Source organism: Neomonachus schauinslandi, chromosome 6, assembly GCF_002201575.2.
Source record: "Neomonachus schauinslandi chromosome 6, ASM220157v2, whole genome shotgun sequence".
NCBI lineage: Eukaryota > Metazoa > Chordata > Mammalia > Carnivora > Phocidae > Neomonachus > Neomonachus schauinslandi.
The window spans coordinates 42,061,479-42,082,153 of record NC_058408.1 but is presented as its reverse complement, the minus strand read 5'-3'; the positions used below and the strand labels follow the sequence as shown (position 1 = coordinate 42,082,153).

The 20,675-nt window shown below is 48.7% G+C and overlaps 1 protein-coding gene across 3 annotated transcripts in view; it reads right to left on the bottom strand.

The window, feature by feature from the left end:
• Nucleotides 1-5,021: 5,021 nt before the first annotated feature.
• Nucleotides 5,022-20,675, bottom strand: part of CACNA1E (calcium voltage-gated channel subunit alpha1 E) — a 276,327-nt gene continuing 260,673 nt past the window's right edge. For 2 of the 3 annotated variants that reach the window (XM_021682568.1, XM_021682569.1), the window contains 8 exons: nt 18,737-18,842; nt 17,786-17,893; nt 17,118-17,218; nt 16,747-16,853; nt 12,928-13,036; nt 8,681-8,861; nt 7,279-7,469; nt 5,022-5,864 (listed from right to left, as the gene is read on the bottom strand). In XM_021682568.1, the coding sequence (XP_021538243.1) occupies nt 5,319-5,864; nt 7,279-7,469; nt 8,681-8,861; nt 12,928-13,036; nt 16,747-16,853; nt 17,118-17,218; nt 17,786-17,893; nt 18,737-18,842 (1,449 nt within the window). In that variant the 3' untranslated portion in view covers nt 5,022-5,318. Of the gene's footprint in view, nt 5,865-7,278; nt 7,470-8,680; nt 8,862-9,880; nt 10,010-12,927; nt 13,037-16,746; nt 16,854-17,117; nt 17,219-17,785; nt 17,894-18,736; nt 18,843-20,675 lie in introns of all 3 variants that reach the window. The other variant, XM_021682567.1, reaches the window with a different exon arrangement.

The following is a 20,675-nucleotide window of genomic DNA, read 5'->3' as shown; positions in this document are numbered from 1 at the left end:
CCATTTTTTTTTTATCAGATCTGCTCAACTCTTTCGTACCCCCAGAAATAAGAATTCAAAGTTCAATCATGTATTTACATAGTAGCATGGCTTGTTATAAAATCTTTTTGCATTTAGAAGGTCAGGATGCTAGGGCCGCCCCCACCCCATTTTTAGCACGATAAAAGGGATCAAAAGGAAGACTACAAAAATAGAAGGGAAGTTCGGAGCTACCCCAGCCATCCATTTGTCTCTGCTGTGAGTCTCATTCAAATTTCTCAACCAACTGACCTGCGTTTTGTTAAGAGAAGCTTTCTAGGCCCTTTGGGTAGGTTGAGACAATCTATGAATCTGTTATCTTTGGCTTGGCGTGATTTCTCTGGGATGCCTGAGCCTCAGAGGGTCAAAGCAGAAAGGATTTAAGGGAAGACAAAGACAGCCATCAGAAACCAAAGACAATTTTTTCTGTTCCTAGTCTCCCCCTGCCCAAAATGGTACATCTGTGTTCTTCTGAGTGACAGCACATGATGACTGGCAGATCACTCCAGCAGTCTTCAGCTAAGTCTGGGGCTGCAACCAGCAAAGCCATCAGCTGGGGCTCTGTCAGGGTAGACGGCTACAGTATACAGGGTAGTTCACCAACGAAAAAACAAAAGAAAGAGCTACAGATAAAGGCAGCGCTCGTTAGCGTGGCATCTCTTCTGATCATATCATGCCGAGTTAGGTCCTAAGTCCTGAGCTACCTCTGTGTGGCTTTTGTTAAAATAAGAGTCTCAGTGTGGAGATCTCTTTATCCAAACCTAGACCTGGTTCCTCAGGGGGCTCTTGCCTGGAATTAAACCATCATGCTCTAGCCACGTGCAGGAGGCCCATTTCTCTTTTTTTTTTTTTTTTTGCCTTACTCCTCACCTGCACCTCTTGGACAGTGTTCAGTGCCTGGGAATCCAGGAAGGAAGGATGGACAGGATGGAAGAATCTGGTGAGGAAGAGGCTACCTCAAGGCTTGGGAATGCCTCTCCTCACCAAGATTCTTTGTGCACACTGGCACCAGGTCTTTGAGGGTCTCAAAACGTAACAAATATGAAACTGATAAAAATAGGGTAAAAATTCCTTAACCTTCAAGTCTCACAAAATCCCAGCAAAGCAGATGACCATCTGCTTCCCGCCTGCTATACATATGCCTTTTCTTATTATGACCTCATATTTATTACAGCTAGGCTGAGAAATTAAAGAATCTCAGCTTATCCCTGGCTCAACCCACTAAACAAATACTCTGTCCAAAAATGAAACATCCAGAGCAGGCTTTAGAAACAGGATGTAATGGAAAATTGAGAACTTTCTTTAAAAAACCAAAATTATTAAATTTTGTTCCATTATGCCAAGATAGACGTAATTTCCCTCAAGTGGACTTTCATTGAATATGCGGACATTTCATATCCCCCACTCACCCCAATAGTGCTGCACCTTATACTGGTTCAGATCACCTTGTGAATATTACCTGGTGAGTTCCCAACTATTTTTATGAGACTGATGCATTCCCCAACAGCAGAAACAGGTCAGCAAATAAGCTTGGACTGGGTGGATTTAAAACATTTCAGGAGTTAAGTCAGTGATAACATGTAGCAAAACAAGAGCTGGGATGGGAGAACAGAAGGCAGGAGATACTGAGGCTCATCACAAAGGCAAGAGGAGAGATGGACGTGTGTATAGAAAGAAGACGTTGGCTGAGTGGTGGAATATGGGGTTGTCTTTTTTGTGGTCCCAGAGTCAAAAAGTGGTCTAATCCAGAACATCTGAATTTCGGTTTCAGAGAAACGTTATCTGTGATTTCAGTACCCCATAGGGACATCGAGCGGGGAGAAGTGAAGCCCAGAATAGAAATAGATTCTTCAGCTAGAAGAGTGGACAGACCCACATTGGGCGGTCGCGTTCATGGCTTATGTCAACCCTGGGGGGTGGGGGAGATGCTCGAAGGTACCATCTCTTCATAGTGTAGGTAATTCTATCCAGACCCTGGCTCACAGAGTATCTTGGCCTAGAGCTCTACCCCTGTGTCTGAAAGCCTGCTGGCATTCTGCCCTCATGGGGCTTCAGAGGGAGACAGGTGAATTCCCCACCAGAAGTCTGGAAGTGAAGAGAGGAGCATCTAAACACAGACCTAGTTAGAACGACTCTCTACCTTGGTTTCTTTTCCTCCTCTACTCTTTTCCCCCATCCCTCCCTCTTTGTTTTGAGGGGATGCCGAAGACTAACAATAGCAAGGGAAACTGGACATAGAGATAAATGTTCTTCTGAGGGGACCTGCAGTACTCCATTTGATCATTCGGTGTATCTCCAACGGTTTCCAGTTTGCTCGGCATTTCTCGAGATGCTGCCATACTTTTTCATCCAAAGAGCAGCACAGGTTTTGAGATCTCAAGGACCCTCTTTTCAAGCGAGAGAGAAGAGACAGAATCTGACACATGGGAAGGGATATCCTGGTCAGCTATTAGAGGGAAGGGGGAAAGTCACATTTATTAAGAGGTGGAAGGAAACAGAAGATTAGGAGTTCCGTGACTTAACAGAAAACTGTCTTTTATTTTCTGGTCTTACTAGAACGGTAAATGCAGGCTCAGGGATAAGAAACCCAATTTCTTGGTCAGGGGAAATTGAATAAGAGCGTTCCTAAGTTCATTGGTTCTAGAAAAAGCCCAGTGGTTGGTCGGGGGACTGCCTCTGCAAGGCTCGATACCACTGCATTCGAGACTCTGGTGCTTGTGTGTGTATGTGAGTTTAAGGAGTTCAGGTGTCCAGGGAGGGTTCCTGGCACAATAAATTTAGTGTTCATAATGTGGTTTACAGGCAAATCCCATTTCTGGTAATTGCTCTGCCAGGCTAAATTCCTCCTCCTGTTGAGATGGCAGAAGAGATCAATTCTTGTTCTCACACCACAGTGCAAGAGGCTTGCTGACTCAGAGCGGCTGTCCTGGAGTAGGCCTGTCCCTAGGGAAAGCTGCATTTCTGAGGGGGAAGAAAGCAAATTTGTGCACAGAAAACAAACAGCCCACTGCAGCACTTTGGCATGAAATGACTGGGCAGAGGAAACCTTTCAAACATTACAAGACCCAGCGTCTGAGTCTTCCGTAAAGGGGGGCACGCCTGTTGGGATCAGGGTGTGACGTAGTCACGTTCACAGGGGCAGCTACTCCCGAGCACACAAGTGGTGAGCAGGAGAGCGCAGTGAAAACGGACATTAGGTCGGGGAGGAGGCGGATTCCGTTCTGCCTCCGTGGTCTCCTGCCCTGGGCCTACTTTGATGTGGGGGCTGCCTGGGGGTCATGAAGCTCCAGCGGTATCTAAAAGAGAAGGCAGGGCCGTGAGCAACGATTCTGCAGCCCCACAGTTGTATTTGGCTTTTCAGGGTAGATGCAACTATGTCTTAGTTCTATTTCAACCAAAACAGACAAAAAACCAGAAGTCAAAAGAGGCTCCTTCTAAGAAAAAGAACAGCCCCTCGCTTCTCCTCCCCAAGAGGTGGAGGCTGGCCTGGCTGGAGGAGGATGGAGAAAGTGTTCAGCCGCGGGGATCTCGGGCCAGGGGAGGGGCCTGTGAGGGGATCTCGGGCCAGGGGAGGGGCCTGTGAGGCCAGCTCGGCCTGCTCGTGGTTGTGAAGGGAACGCCTGCCTGGCACCCTTCTCCAGCAGGCCCTTCCAGCCCTTGGGAGGAGAGAAGGGAGGACGTTGAGGGGATGGGACATTTCCACCAGATAGAGGGAGTGATGTGCTTCCCCGAGTGGACAATCGATACAAGGCGAGGACTGATTAGTCAAGGAAGTCTCTTTCTCCATGCTTCTGAGTTTGGGGGGGTGGTGGTTAAGAATGACACAGTGGCCTGAGGCCGTCTTCTGCCCAGCTCCTACCCTGGGGAGAGAAAAAGCCTCGTCCCGGCCCCAGGGAGTACGCAGGGCCATGGGGAACCCCCGTCTCATGACACTGTGTGATGAGGTCACGTCAGAGTCTCCGTGGCTAGGAGGAGCAGCCCAGGTCTCAGCTGAGGTATATTTACTAATCACCTTCCAAGTGTCAGGACAAACTGACCCTCACTTCACCAACTAGCTGCGGAAGGGGCCCTCCTCCCAGGAGGTCCTCAGTGAACTCAGCCTGACTCTCTCATGGGAGTTTCACATTTCGGTCTGGCCGCCTTTCCTCTCGCTCTAGAAGTCTCTACTCAGTGATGGAGGGCCCACCTTGGGTATGTGTGCACTACCATCTCAGGGAGTGGCAGGGAAGCCTGGGCCTCTGGCTCGGGGCCTCGCTGCTTGGCAGAAAGGCCCACTGCCTCCTGGCCCAGAGTCCACCTTGACATTCGGTCCTATGTGCTGGTTCCAGATTCTTCTCTACTGGATGGAAAACAGACTCTGCCTTAAGTGCCCCCCACCACCAGGGATCCCTTAGGACCAGCATTTGCAGGGCTAAGGCCTGGCAGAGTCCTGGCTGGACTTCTGCTCACACCGGCTAGTGCTCTGGCACAGGGGTTGTTAAATGCTTTCCAAATACACCCTTCCCGGAGCCTCAGTGGAGCCTGAGGGCCGTCCCTGGCCTATCCTAAGCCAGCACCTACTGAAGAGGTGACAGGCTTCAAAGAGACGGCACTGTCCCTCCCCGCACCCCCATTCCCTCCATCTCTTTGAGCCTCTCCCCCGGGGTGCGGCTGCCTGACTATGGCTTTGCTCACCCAGACCAGCCCTCGCTGCTGCTGCCATAGCACCCTGACCCCTTCTGCCACTTCAGCTTTTCCTTTTTGGCCTCCGACCCCTGGCATCCAACACTCCCGCACTTAGCCTGCACTTCTCTGGGGGAAGCGAGCCGGAGGGGAGTGTGCAGGAGATGCTCTTGTGGTTGCCCTCCCTGGCAGGGGTGCTGGCCGGGGAGCAAGAGCTGCTGAGGGAGGGGACCCCTCTGCTGGGGTCTCCACGACTCCATAGCGAAGAGCCAGAAAGTCTTCCAGGCTTTTCAGGGCAAGGGGTGTAGACACAGGCCAGCTCCATCCCTCCGCGGCTGAGCTGACAGCAAAGGGGGAAGGGGCAAGGGGAAGCAAAGCCATCCTCATGTCCCTCCTGCCACGGGAAGCCCCCTGCACCTTCTCAAATTTCCTGTCCCCAGCAAAGAGGCAGCACGCGGGCAGGGCCCATCTTGCAAAGGGAAGTAAAGCAATGGGGCAGGTGCCCCTGGTTTTCCTGGTGTCCCTTGGTTCCTCTCGTCTGATGATGCACGGTGTCCTCCCATCTTCCTCCCCCCCGGGCAGCACTGGCTTCCCAACTCGGTGGAGAGAAGAGCATGCATCGGAGGGGGGAGCAGCCTCTAGCACTTGTCGTCTTCTTCCGTGTCACTCAGGAGGTCGCTGACAGGCCCACACATGACGCCGGGCCCAGGCCCCCCGCGCCGCCACCGCCGATAGTGCCCGTTGGGCATCTGCCAGCCATGCCTCAGTGGCGGCGCCGAGCCAATGGTGTTGGAGCGGCCCAGGCTGGTGGCCACGGCAGCTTCGAAGGTGAGCGTCTCCTCCTCGCCACAGTCCGAGGCGTGGGAGTCTTCGTGCAGGGCCAGGTAGGGCTCGGAGATGTAGCGCTGAGGGGAGCAGTGCGGGCCCTGCTGGCCGAGCCGGGAGCCGGGAGCCTCCACCAGGCCGGCCTCCGTGCTCTCCAGCGCCTGGGAGGTGAGCGGGGAGCCGCCCTCGCTTCCGTCAGCCGGCGGCGGGGAGATGCTCCCGGTGTGGTGCAGCAGGGAGCTGTAGGAAAGGAGGGGCCGCGGCTTTGGGGGAACAGGTGGGAGCTGCCGGCGACTTCGTCTTGGGGTGCTGGTGTCAGAGATGGAGGGGATGGAGCTTTCACTCAGGGAACCTGTGCCCTGCGCAGCGGGACAAACAAGGCAGGTTAGGCCGCGCCTGGCCTGATCCCTACGTGGGGCCTGGGTAAGGTCGCCAACCCTCCCTCCAGAGAGTCCTTGGAGCCTGGGGGAGGGAGATCTGAGCTGGGGGGTCCCCTCCGCTTAGGAAGGGAGGGACTGAAGGAGACGGAGGAGTCTCCACCGTGGAGACCAGGGCAAGCAGGCTCAGCAGGTCTGGGGTGGGGTCCGAGACTCTGCATTTCTATCACGCTCCCAGGTGCGGCTGGACCATGGAGCACACACTTAGAGGAGCAAGGATCTGGAAGCTCAAAAAAGGTTAACAGGGGGCACACGGAAAGAAAGCCTTGCAACCTCGAAGGAAGACAGCTACATGCAAGGTGAATGGATGCTAAGGGGTCGCTGTCTGGGAAACCTTCCCTGGGAAGTGGATCTGAGAGAATGGAAACTTCTTCCCTCATCTTCACTCTTTGCCTTCATGTCTTCAGTGGCTGGTTGAGGTTAACTCAGCTTCTATACCCACATGCTCAGCTGCTGCTTCAGGCCTTACTTGATCTGCTCACCTAGACCCAAGGGTCCCTGAGCCCGGCACTGGTAACGAACCACCTGCTCAGAAGTTCCTGGGGAAGTAGGGGTCCTTTCAACTTTCTGCTTTTCCCTTTCTAGCTGGTCTCACTACTGAAGCAAGCAGAGCCCTCTAGGTCCCTGGAATATGCAGTTCTAATAAGCTTTCGTGATTCTGTTCACTAAAATTTGAAAGCCACTGCTCTAGAAGAAACTTCTTAACTGCCTCTAAAGTCTACTGTAGCAGACCGTCCCCTTCCCCTCTGCTCACTGCTGGTGAGGGGGTCTCCCATCTGGGCTCCCATAGCCTTAAACAGAGTTCAGGCTGGGAGTGAGGAGGAAAGCGGGAGTCAAGAGAATGTTTTCACACAGCTCGGGTAGTGATTTCTTAGGCAGGGGCTGGAAGGAGAACGGGGTCTTCCTTTTGGGATGGCTGGAAGCTAGGTAAATGAGGTTGAACTGATCCAAATGATAAATCCTGTGCTGAGAGATGAATCATCACTGTAACTAAGGATCATGCAACTGGTCAAAGAAACTTTTCTGGCTAGAGGTGATCCTTTCCTCCTAAATCTGGCTGAGACTTCTGTGAACTTACTTGTGACTTTGTACCTCTGGGTTCTGAGGACTGAGATGGAATGACTTCTAGATACCGTTGTCTTTCTTGGGGGAACTATCTGGTTTTCTGAGTACACAAGCATGAAGTAGCCAACTTCCATGCACAATGGGTAGAGTTTGCTGTGACACCAAGGTGTCACATTTTGTCACATACCGGATGCCCACATTTTGCACCTAATGTTAGCAGACCACCCCTCCGTTTCTTTCTACAGGGGCTCCACTTCCTCTCCAGGCTCACCTGTCTGTTGGGGGTCTGTGACCGGCCCTCACTGGGAGACCTGGACTGCTGGCGCTCCGGGGACTCCCAGTCGGCCTGGGTCCCTCGCTCCTCTGAGTTGCAGCGGGAGACATCGGGAGAGAGAAGATGCTTTCGCTCTTTCGACCGTCCCCGCTCTCTGCCCCCTGAGCGGTGGGTGTCAGACTTGTGGCCTGGGAGAGATGACAAAAGCACGTGATCACAACTCTACACATACTGGCCTCTGAACATAAAGAGATGTCATACAGCCTGGGAGGGACTGGGCCCCTGAGGAATACTAGCTTCTCCAGGCATGTCAACAGGTGATCTGAAAGGGAGGCAGGAGGGAAAGGTTAGAAAATTACCCTTTTGTGAAGAGGAAAGTGTGCAAGTTGCCATTGGAAAGACACACATGTCAAAGGATGCACTTGCTTCTCTTCTGCTTCTGTTTATGCTAAAACACAATTAAGATAGAATCTTTGCCAACAATATGGCCCAGGAATTCTCTATGTCCTAAACACGGGTGTGGCATCAGTAAAGGGATGGAGGTCAAAGGGTTTCAGTCCACTGAGGACTTCTAGTCCCATTTCTGCCACTTACTGGCCCTATGCTAGAGGCATGTCACTGCTTTGTGATCTGTTTCCTCATCTAGTAAAATAGAAACCATTAGAAAATCATGAGAATGCTTCGAACTCTATCAGTATGACCCTTTTCCTTAAAAAAGACAAACAAAACTCAAAAACCTAAAAAAATTCCAGGTAGCACTACTGGGGTTGAAGTGGAGTTGGCGGTAAGAGCCCAGCCCCTGCCAGGAATGTGTTAGAGAGACCCCCTAAGGCAGGGCACCTGGGTGGCTCAGTGGGTTAAGCGGCTGCCTTCAGGTCAGGTCATGATCCTGGGGTCCTGGGATCGAGCCCCACATTGGGCTCCCTGCTCAGCAGAGAGCCTGCTTCTCCCTCCTGCTTTGCCTACTTGTGCTGTCATCAAATAAATAAATAAAAATCTTTAATAATAAAAAAAAAAAGAAACCCCCTAAGGAACCTCAGTGGTTTTGCAGAAGGTTATTTGAAAATCTCAATTTTTTTAATTATTGAAGTATAATTAAAATAGATTATATTAGTTTCAGGTGTAAAACGTAATTGATTCAACGGTTCTATACATTTTAATGACTTCTATAGCCCTACTCTGAAAGAAAGAAATTTCAGCCTTTATGATGAATATAGAAGACTTTGTTTCAGGATAAATCAGATAGGGAACTCTTTCCTGGTGACAAGTGTTCTTTCTTCCCTTGCTCTCCTCAACCTGTATCCTTATCTGAATCCTGTGCCAGTGATTTTCAGTTCTTGTCAGAACTGGTCACCAGCGCAGGAGCCTGAAAGGAGGTGAACAGGGAAGACCCCCTTACCTGAGTCAGAATTCAGGCGATGAGCTGACAGTCTCAGTGAGGAGTGGTAACTCCGACGACGTGACTTGTAGGTGTTTTCACTGCTTCTCTCCATGGAGAATTCCTCTAACCATGAGGAATTTGAACGCTTATCCCGAATCGTGGAAAATGAACGTCTCATGGAGCTGGGATCTGTCACCACCTGGAAATAGGGGCCCCCAGAGGAACACAAAATCTGGATTAATTACGGAAAAGGTCTAAAAGTAAGGGAGAAGTGAGCTAAAGATTGTTGAAGACTGCAAACTGTAACCTTCCTTGAATCCCTCTTGCTCAGATCTTAGCTGGCAGCAAGTGTCCTATGCTATGGTAACATAGACACTGAGACTTATCCAGGGTCTTGTCTTCATGCTCAGGAAAGCAAGCAGTAAGTGTACAGTGCAAGCTTCCCATAGAGCCCTCTACCATAGGGGCCCAGCCAGGACCTGCAGTGAACCTTGAGCCACTCTGAAATATGTGAGGGCAATTATCAAAAAGTCTGCACCATGAAAGAAGCATAACTTTGCCTTTTATTTGTTGCTCTCACCAGGGAAGGCCCTTCCCTATAGCACAGGAGCTTAGGACAGCTCGTAGCTGGGCAGCATCTAAGAATGCATTGCTATCATCCATCCCCCCGCCCCCCTCCCCGGCCCCACCTTCAACTCTTGCATTTTGATTTGCCACAGATGTTAAAACAGATCCACAAAAACTTCTTCTCTCTGTCAAAACTTGATGTAAGACAGACAGACAGAAAAAAAGAAGCCAGAAAAACAGACAAAGAAATGAGGCGTGGCCTGCACTGGTTAGGACAGACGGTCCCGACACAGAGCTGTGTGTGTTAAGTAACTGCATATGTGCTGGGGAAGCCAGGAAAGGTGGAAAGGAAAAAAAAGAACCACAGGGAAAATCCTGGAAAATATTTCTTGCATGGCTGGTTGAGTCTTGAAGATGTTGAGCCCATCCAGAAGGAGTTAGACTTTTATGCTTAGGGCTTCACTAAAAACACACTGTGGAGGAGCAAGCAGACTCTAAAGAGAAGGCCCATGAGCCAGATTTTGCTTATACGGAAGGGATGGGGGCAAGTCGAGGGCTCACCTGAAAATATCAGATGATTTTTTTCATAACCCACCAATTCAATACAGTCCAGGATGCCACTACACATGGTAGGTGGTGATAGCTTTTTACCTGGGGATCCATAGTCAGGCGTGGCATAGAGGATGCCCTCCCCGATCCCGTATGCTCCTGGGTGTCCGAAGGAAGGTAGATGCCATGGTTAGAGGACTGCACGCTTTTTAATTCACTAACCTCTGGCTCCTGGAAATAAACACACAGCCAAGCTTGTGGGACTTGGTTCCATCTCATTGCTTCTCACCTCCGGTGGATGATTCTGCCTCCTCCATAACAAGAATGGTTTTTAGAAGAGAGACTTGCATCTTTAAGGTCTCAGTTGTATGTGTATATATGTGTGCATCTATGTGTGCACTTGTGGTATACCAGATGTCCCAAACAGAAAACTCTACCAGGGACTGAAAGGTAAAGACTACCTTTTCTAGTCAAGTACCCTCTTATTTACCTCTAAGCAGTGCTCCCGATTTTATAGCTCTGTAAAACCTTATCAGTCATAGTACTTCTTAGATTTGTGAAGTTTACTTTCTGAAAGTTGGTAGTGTTTGTTAGGCTTATTAATTGGAAGAAGCTATTTGTCAAACAGAAACCACTATTCTAAAGAAAGTCACCAATTTCTGGTGTCAAATATATCATCTCAAACCTTAAGACACATGATTTGATTAGCTGAGAACTTTCTTTCTGATTGAAACCATTCAAAAAATGTGATAGATAGCCATTTGTCAGGGATGCTCTCCACTAGTGCTGTCCAATAAAAGTAGTATGCAAAGTGCCTCTGTAATTTTAAATTTCCTAGGAACTACATTTAAAAAAATTTTAAAAACCATCAAGTTTAATATATTTAGCCCAATATATCCAAATATTCTCATGTCAACATGCAATCAATCTAAAACTTGGGATATTTCACCTTCTTTTTGGCACCACGTCTTTGACATGGGCATGTATTTTCTACGTACAGCACATCTCAATCCAAGTGCTCAATGGCCACATGTGGGCAGTGGCTATTATACTGGCCTGTGCCACTCTAGAAGATTAGATTGGAACTCTCTAAGGGGCCAGCTCTTTTAGGTGGTTTTCCTGGTTAAAGAATGTTTGTTAGTTTGGCAAACGTACGTGATCCACACAGATAGCTACTGTCACTGCCTAAGGGGAAGAGTTGCCTTAGAAATGTTTACCATGGGCCACCAAAGAGACCTAGAAATATCCTGGACATCTGGAGATTTCACCAGGGAAAAAAAGCTATTTTATATTTAGAGAATGACACCCTGAAAACCTAGTTGTTTAAATAGGGCACTGCTGAAGGAAAGGGTGCCCGAGACCCGGCTCGCCTCCAAGACCACATGGCCGGGTGGTTTCTGGTGTGAATGGGAGGACTGCCCTCCTAGAACATGTGATATGTGCGCTTGAGGAAATTTTAGTGTGTGCACTACATGCTTTATAAAGCACACAGGTCCGACTTAAAACAGACGTGGTAACAACACTGCAGTTTGTGGGGGGGTGAGAGGTGGGATAAGACACATGCACAAATCATGGCCACGCCTCTGGACGTGGAGCAGGGGGCCCCAAGGGATGGGCAGGAGTACACAGTGGTGAGCGTGTGGCATGGGCTGACACCTGAACTGAATTACAGACACCAGTACTGACAATGAGATGAACACAGATCCAAAACGTCCTGGCACTATGGCTCAGCCCTGGGGAACCCACAGAAATAATGACGTAATAAAGAAAGCCTCCCTGTGAAAGAAAGGACACATTACTGAGATTTTCCCAGCCAGACACATCATCAGGCAGACAAGCTGTAAAATGCTGAGAGGCACTTCTTTTAAGAATCAAACTATCTGTACCAATTAGTCCATGGTGCTAAGTTCCTCAGAAGGGAAGGCAGGAAATAGTCCAAGGATTCCTGCCTACCTTACCAAGAACACCCAAGGTACTCACACCCTGAGAGGGTTTGGTCTAGTGGTGTCCCAAACATCTACACAGAACTCCCTGTCTCAGCAGTCACAGGAGACGGAATCACCCATTTGTTTGAGCTACCGGAGGGTTTTGCCCCCTCTAAGGGTTCCCATGCGATCAGACATGCACTCCATAAACAGGCCAGTCCCATATTGCACCCACATCACCCATCCAGGATGGCTCTGGGGTGCACAGTAGCAGTGGAGGGGGTGAGGAGAGAAGGGGAGAGAAAAAAAACACACAGATGGATTATAATCAAAGTGACACGGAACTCAGGATAAGCGGTCTATGTGGACTTTTGCAAATGTTGAGTTTTGTCTTTTTCTTTCCAGGCCCATGAACACTTGGGCTTTGATTCTAAGTTCAGGACGGATGTTGATCTCAGGCTCCTGAACTAAGGATGACGGTGAAGTCTATTATCATTGGGAATCAAAACACAAAGCTATTTTAGCTTTGTATTAGCAAAAGCTAAAGGTCAATGCGCACCGCCCCCCCAGCTTAAACTTGATTCAATAGGTTTCTCAGGAATTTTACCATTTATGCTAATGAAAAACTTTAGGCTCAGGGGAGGGATTTTAGGGACCTCTTAGTATGTACTTGATTTATAGAATTGTGACCAAAAGGGACACAAAGAAAAGAGGTAAGAGATTTTTCTGTAACTCTTGGCTGACAGCTCGTCATGGTCACACATGCTCCCCTGAGTTATCCAGGAGGTGGGCATCTCCAGAGGGCTGGCATAGGGCATTCCTGTGTTCCCAGAAGCAGTACCTGGCTACACTAAGCTGTCCATTTGGTGCCACTCATTCTGATGGTTCATCCTAAGGCTCCATATCAAAGGCAAGATTTAGTGACTCTTGCGTCTACATTTGCTGCTTACAGGCATAAATTAAGAAGGTTTGGCCTGAAGCGATCTGGGTTCCTGAAGCAGGTAAGGGGTCTCTGGGATTGTTAAAACCTGCAGAGGGAGCATTTGTCAGAGAACATGAGAAATTCAGCCACAAAAGGAGAGAAAGCACGGTAACTAAGTGGCAGGACTATCAGAAAGGGTTTTCCTGATAAACCACAGCTATGAAATAAGATTCGGAAATGAGAGTGGGAGGGGTCGGGAAACCAAGGAACTATTTTTGAGGTCATGTAACTCATTCATTCACCAGAGACTGCTGTTCCTGGAATTGTCCATCGGCTGGGTCCATACAAGCCAACTGGAATATTTCCTGGGGGGAGAGCGGACTCATCGAAGGGTACCCGCTACGGCCACTCCTGAAAAGCAACGGCAAAGTCAGACGTCACGTGTACACAGGAGAAAGGGGAAGTCCTGTCATAGCCACTGCTGCTAGCTCCCCACCCCAGATGGGGGACTTCCTTTCTGGCAAGGGCAACACCCGTCAGCACTGGCTGGGTGTAAGGCTGGCAACTGACAGGGGGCTGGACCCTAGGATAAAAAAAGTTAAAAAAAAAAGAAAGAAAAAAGCATTGGAAAGGAGAAGCCACTGTTTTCAACCTGCATTTGGAACCATTCATCAGAATTCTGCTGGTGACTAGTCTATCCATGACAAACAACATTATTTGTCACACTCAGCCATATGGAAGACCCATGCTCGATTACAAACCTGTTTCTGCTCAGTTTCTCCCTTCAGCAGAGGAAAAAAAAATACTGCAGTTTAAACAGTGAACAGTTTGTTTAAATATTAAGCAGTCATGGTCTTTTAAAAAATTTCCCCCAGTCTCAGCAGAAATATGGTCTTATTGTGCCAACATCCTTGGCCAAACTAAACAATTCAATGCCATGAACATTCACTGATGGACAATTCTGTGCCAGACACTATGTCTGTTGGTTTATGAACTGGGTGGGATGATCTCCGAGGTGGTAACTTCTGGGTTGATGGTTATGGAGGAGGATACTTAAATGGTGATGAGGTAAGAGGCCTCTGAATGAAAGCTATGGTGAGCCATCCCGGTTTAAACCACTGTCGGGAACCTGCAGACACTCTTAGCCAATGGGACCCACGGGGCTGGTTAGGAGAGAAAGAGGTAGCCAGCCTCTCCGGAGAAGGTGTCTGTTGCTGCCATTCACTGCGACTAGCACTGTAACAGGTGCCCTCTGACCTACTCAAGAACGCGGAGTGAGCCTCCTGATGGTGGGAAGAGGGACGGTGGTCGGGGATGGGGCTGCAGCAGGAAGGGAGAGAGGCGGGGCATCGCCCTGTACTCCAGGGACAGCCATTTCATAGTGGAGGGTACTGCACTCATGAATGGATCCGCTGGAAAATCTGATGCATGAACAAATTTACTTAAAAATAATCCATAGGCACAATCTTACCTTGACTGGGATCACAGGGAGAGATCTGAAGAGCGGAGAGTCATCCCACCTGTCCCCTTGCTGCCAGGAGGATGTTTGCTGAATTTTCACAACTGATACAGAGCGATCTGATATTTAAATGACCTGCTTACAGGTCCTCAGTGTGCCTTCTGAGAACCACTGGGAGCAAAATGGACACTGCTCTCTGAGTCACCACAGAATCCCCAATAGAGAGAAAGGACACTTGGGATCACTGAACAACCTCCTAGAGTTGAATAACTTGAAGTGAGAGTGACTCCCTCCTTTAAAAACCGTGTCTGGATTCTCACTGTTAGGATAAAGTCTGGAACACGGCCTCTCCTGATCTGGTTCCTACCCTGCCTGCTTTCTCATGCCCTTTATCTCCTGCTCCTGAATTTCAGACACACTGGACTCTTAGTTCACTGAATGGGCCCGCCCGGCTTCTCTCTGCCTCAAGACGTTAATACAGGCTGTTCCCAGAGAGCAGAGTGCTTCTCTCCAACTCCCCTGCCCTCGGCAAACTTTTTTCATATTATTTATAATTCATCCTTCAAAATTCACTCTGTTCATGAAATGCTCTCTGATCTCTCCCCACCGCCAGAACAGAGGTGGACTCAGATTATGCCACACTGTTTTCCTCCTAGTACAAATCACTGAAAATGACAACTTTTCTGCTTTCCGATAATTCTGTTTCATGACTGGCTTTCCACCAGGTATAAGCTCAGGGAGGGCAGAAGGTCCTGAGGACCTCTACCTCTGAACCCTTTTCAGGAAGTGTGCCAACATCCACCCAAAGCCTTATGCTGGAAACTTGTGGGTCATCTTTGATTTTTTTTTTCCCCTCCTTCACTCCCTGAGGCAAATCAATCACCACATCCCATCCAGTCTCCCTCCTGATAATATTTCAAGTCTGAGCATCTCTCCCCATCTCCATCCTATTAGTCCAAGCCACAGTCATTAATAATTCACACAATTGCCATCACATACTAAAAGCAGTTCTGTCGTTCAAACTGTTCCATTCTGATCCAAGTCCACATTGGTTTCAAGAATCATCTCTGAAAAGCCCAAGTCTGATCATGTCACACTGATGAGTAAAACCCCATGATCCTTAGATAAACCCTCACTCCTGTATCCTGTTTATAATGCTTCCCCGTGCTGGCCCCAATGGAGCTCATCACCTCAGCTCCAGCCATCCTGACAGTTTTCAGGTTCCTGAGGCTTCTCCCCTTCCCCCCCCACCCTTGAAGACCATGCCTTTGAGTCTCGTTAAATGTTATTTCCACAGGGAGGCCTCCCCACACCCTGGAACCGCTGTGTTGCTTCTCTTCTGTGGTATCACATGAGGCTACCCTTCTGCATTTTAACCTTCATCACTTTTGTAATTTCTTTTTCAATATTTATCTCCATGGGGGCTGTGATCATGTTGACTGATAACTCCCCAGTGCCTGAGCCAGCTCTTCTCTCATAGGGGGTTTTAATAAATATTGGTCAAATCGAGGAGGAGAAGTATCAATAAACACAGGGAGGAGTTGGACTGATGTTGTAGTAGGAGTTAAATATGGCAAATTGTTGGGGTGAGAGAGACCTAGGTGGAGGGGTGTCCTCTCTTTCTAAGCCAAAGCCCTTGAAAGACCCTGTATTTCCCCTGGGAAGTTTCCCCTGGGAAGTTTCCACTGCTCCAGTCATACCCCCTTCCTGCACAGACCAAAGACAGACTTCTCCTGGTTTTCTGTAGACAGGAGAATCCATACCTTGCTATTTTATCACATCAAATATCTGTAAAAATGAATAGCCTTGGTCGTGATGTTGGTCCTTTGCTTCTCTTGCAAATGTGTTGGATTAAGACCTCTGAAATCAATGCTTTTCAAAAACAGGTGTCCAGCATCACAGGCTGAAAGGAATTGGTGGTGTGAGAAACTCTAAATGGCATTCTGACAGAGGTCTCATTCCCAAGCCTTGATTTCATTCCCCTGATAATTACTGAGGTTGTGGTATTTAATGATTATCAGCTCCATGAGAACGAAGACCGGGTTAAACCCAACTGCAAAAACTCACTCACCTTGGGTAGAGAGATTCCTGCCCTTTGGGAACTTGGACATGCTTGCTGATATAAAGAAGTTCAGGTTATAATGAGGTATGTCTGCTATAGTAAATCATGTATGACTAACGACCAAGTGGGGGGCTAGGGCTTACAATTCAGAAGAGTTGGCAAATTCCTTAACTGAGGCTTTGTTTCCGCTTCCAATATATATATATTTTTTCCTGATCTAAGGTTCCTTTTGTTCATTACAGGTAACAGTGTAGTGGGAATACTCTGTAGTTAGGAATAACAAACTTCCAGTTCAGCTTCCTACTAGCCATATGCCTTTGGGTAACTTATTTAGTCCCCAGTTTCTTATTTGTAGAGCGAAGACATGAACGTATGCCCTTCTTTCTTGGTCCATTCACTCTCTCTCGAGCTGGCCCCAGGACTGAACATGCTATTAGCCCCGCTGAATAACCATTTTAAAATAAAAACTGTTGTCTTCTCAAACTCAGAGAAAGGATCACTTGGCTCAGACTATTACTTCCTGGCCATTTCTGGGCCTGCACAATGGCGCTGGTGATCGGATGCAAGCAGGACGGCTGTGGAATCCTTGGTTATACTCACAGGCCTGAAACAGGGTCCTGCTGGAGATAGGGCAGGGCTTTGGCATTGGCAATGATCTCCTGAGGCAGAGATGAGGGCTCCATGCGCTGGAACATGGGTGCATTTTTCTGTGTTAAAAGCAGGAAGGAGGAATTCATGTGATGATGGGGTCTACCAGCAGGGGAGTGGGGGATACCATTCACTTGGGTAAGATAGGATCATGCCTGATCCTCTGATCCCCTGGGTTTCTAATCCCCAACACTAGAACGTTCCTGGACCCTGCACCCCAGCCTCTGCTTCTGAGCCCCAGGGAGGCGCAGGCCTGGCCCTAGAGGGGCCCTCCTATGACTCCTCATGGCCCACCCACTTCCCCTGCTGTCAGTGACCCTCACCTGTTCCTCTAGCTGCTGCCTCTGCTTCTTCACCTTACTCTGTTTATAGTAGTCCATGATCATCATTGCTGCATAGATTTTGCCCACAGTCAGGTCAGAGGCTAGAACCACAAAGGTGGCATGGGAGGGAACAGGGAGAAGACAGGTGGCAGAGAGTGAGGACACCTCACAAGCCTCCCCACTCTCTGAAGCAGGTTTGCTCCCTCAGCCACCCATCTAGCCAACATTTATGGAGAGCTCCATGTGTGCTGGACCCTGGGGATACAAAGTGATGAGGTCCCAGATCTGCCCTCAGGGAGCTTCCACTGCCACCCAGCGAGGGTAAGGATACTGATGAGAAACCACATATGAGTAAGCATCACCTCCACTGGTCTAGATTCCCATGTCCAAGTCACGGCACCCTTATTCCCAATGAGTGAGGGTTTGCTGAACACTACTACAGGCAGGGAGAGAGCTATGCGCCCAAGAAGTTTCACCCACAACTACAGTGACCTATCTTGAAAAAACGTTTTCAGTGAATGCAAAGGGATTAAGAAGTGGGGGATTTGGGTTTCCTAAGGATAAAAGAGCAACCTTTATCTCCTTGATCACTTCCTATTCTCCCAAAAGACGTGACCGTGGCATGCTGAGCCCACAGTGACAACGCTACCCAGGAGGAGACCCCACACCTTTGGGCATGGGCACAAGCAGATCTAGCATCTTCTGGGACAGGTGAGGCCAGATGGCCAGGGTCTCCTTTTGCAGCTCCGAGTCTAGCTGCTGCCTGTCTGCACCACCTAGAAGATAAATTTTCATAAATAGAACAAACACACAAATACCAAGGACTGAGGGAGTGGGTGGGGGGTGGGAGCTGAATCAGCATGGCACCTCATATTCTCAGAGGAAGTCTTGGCACTTAGTGACAGTGGATCTTGTAATACCAGAAGCAGAACCCAAATTTGCTCCCATTTTTAGTGACTCAGGGATAACCTGCCACAGATCTGAGGCCCCGAGACCAAGAGCAGCTTCCTCATTCATTAGAAACACCTCCCAGGTGCTTAATATATCAGAGGGAAAAATGAAAAGAGCCATAAGGAGCCTCCCCTGCCTCATGAGACGTACATCAATTCTTCCAGCAACTCTGACTCCATAGTCTGAGTGACCTGATTTTAAAAAGGATTTGCATCAGGCAAGAGCAGGAAGGCTGGAGGTGCATCTGGAAATAGTAAACTTTTCCTCTCCGAAATCACTGAATCAGAAATGGAGAGGAGCAAAGTACTGCCCCGATAGCCCCTGCCACGAACCTTCCGGGGCATTAGAGATGATACCACATAAGAAAGAAAGGACAGAATCAAAAGTCATTCATTCAATAAGCAAAGACTTCTATGGGCCTACTATGTGCCAGACAATGAAGATCGCAGGCTGGTAGAGCTGGAAGGAGCCTTAGAGATTATCAAACCATTCATTTTTCCAGGAAGAAATGGCAAACATTACAGTTACCAAGTCAGAGGTGAAACTAGGACCCTACAGAGCTGATTTCCACATCACGGCGCTGTCAGATGGATGCAAGTTCGAACGTCTCCATCCTGTGCCACCTCGGGTGAGTTGTTCCAGAATCCCGTTTTCCCTCCCCGGCTCACCTTTGGCAATTTTGATGTCCAGAGCTGTCCGGATCAGAGCCATAAGTGTGGAGGTGAAGTGGACTGTCATGTCCTCGGCTACTGGCATATTCATCAGGACCAACCTCTGTGCGAAAGAGAGAAAAGAAACAGCAGGAGGAAAAAAAAATATCGAAAGAAACCTTGGTGAGAAGAGAAGAGAAGTACAGGGTCAAATGCAGAGACAAAAAAGAAGGGCAAGGATTCCCTGTCCCGGTCCCACCTCCTCTCTCTGCTTCTCACTTAAGGCTCACTCGCTGCTATGTAGTTAGTTTTTTCCTAGGGAATGTTGCCGAATTCCAAAAGAAGGGGGACTAGCATTCTGCAGGACTCCTCCATGGTCCTAAGAATGTCTTTCATGGGGATGGAAAGTGATTTTTAAAAGAAGTGGCTCAGAGAAAAGAGTCAGCTCTGGGAGGTGACTCCATTCCCTGATTCAAGGCTGCTCTCTGTTTCCCCTTGTCCCATGGATACCCCCAAAACTCACATGGAGAGTGATGGGGGAGATTTCGCTTTGCTTATCTGACTTGAAAGATGCATCCTGATGCCCCCTTTTTGAGTCTTTAAAAGGTGAAATTTGCCAGCACATGATTAAACATGCATAAGTCCAACTTATCCAAAGGATGAGGTGGAGCAGGATGGAAAAGAGAGTGCAAACAGGGTCTAGGGGAAGAAGGCTGCGGAGCGCAGAGGAGAGAATGAGAGAAGGGTGACCAAGGCAGGAGCAGAGTGGGCAGGCCTTGTTCCCCTCACCCGAAGGAAGGGATCAAACTGAAATGGCCAAATCCACTTTCCAGAGAGTATCTTGCTTTTGGAATCCTTTAACTTTTCCTCCAGGCCCCACACCCCCTCTCCCCCCAAGCTTCATCCCAGAAATTCAAAGAACTCAATGCCATGTCCCACCACCTGGTCCTTTTGGATGTGGCCATCATGAGCAAAAAGGATGCCAGCCCATAAGCTGCGCATGAAGAGCCATGTCCTGGACCCGAAATGGCCCTGTTCCAAGGAGATGCTCTCTGGAGCCGTACAACTTGGAGGTAGAAGCAGCTAGAAGGTCCTCTGGCAGAACCACCAGCCTAGCAGGGAGGGATGTGTCTCTTCCCAAGGCAGGATCTATAATGCTCTGTTGGAACATCTCACCTAATGTGATTCCACAGACGTGGTGTCTTAGAGTGTAAAGTCAGTTTCTTGTTTGTATCTGAATGCCATCTCTCTCCCACTTCCTTAAGCTTCTAGACAAGTGGTAACATTGCTGGGTGCCTTCCTAGATGAAAGAGCTCCGGAGTACTGGGTCAGTCTAAACACCCCACAGTAACTATTACTAATGGGTGGAGAAGAAAATCAGGCCTCAAAGCTCTGAGTACCCTGACAGCAGGTGACTTCCAATATACAACACTGCTCTGAGCAAGCCATGGGGAATCCAGCCGTGACTCCAGGGCTAGCCCTCATCATCAGTTATGCCAAGAAAGCAAATCTAATGCTGAGGGCAACTTGTGCCCGTTGTCACCTTTTCCCTTGTACTGACAAGAGAGCCCAGCAGCTGGGCTGATGGGGGGAGGGGGCTGGATCCTTCCTCATGTATCATAGAGATCATGTTGTTCTTTTTTTTCTGATACCTAGAAGGAACCATGCCACAGTTCCTTCCTATGTCAAAGAAGAAGAAATTTGTTAAGGATTTTCCCCTCTCCTAAAAATTTCTTGAACCGTGTTTAGACAAATTTCTGCATTTATTTCCTTAGCTTATCTAATTGAAAGTTGTTTTTTTTTTTTATAGGCTCTGATAGCACTTTCGCTGTAGGCTTCCTTCTTGCCCATATACGCTATCCTGCTGGCCACCACTCTGCCTCCTCTGAGGAAACACGTTACTTAACACTTCCTTTCTGGTAATCTGGTAATTCACGAGAAGCCACATGCTTGTAGA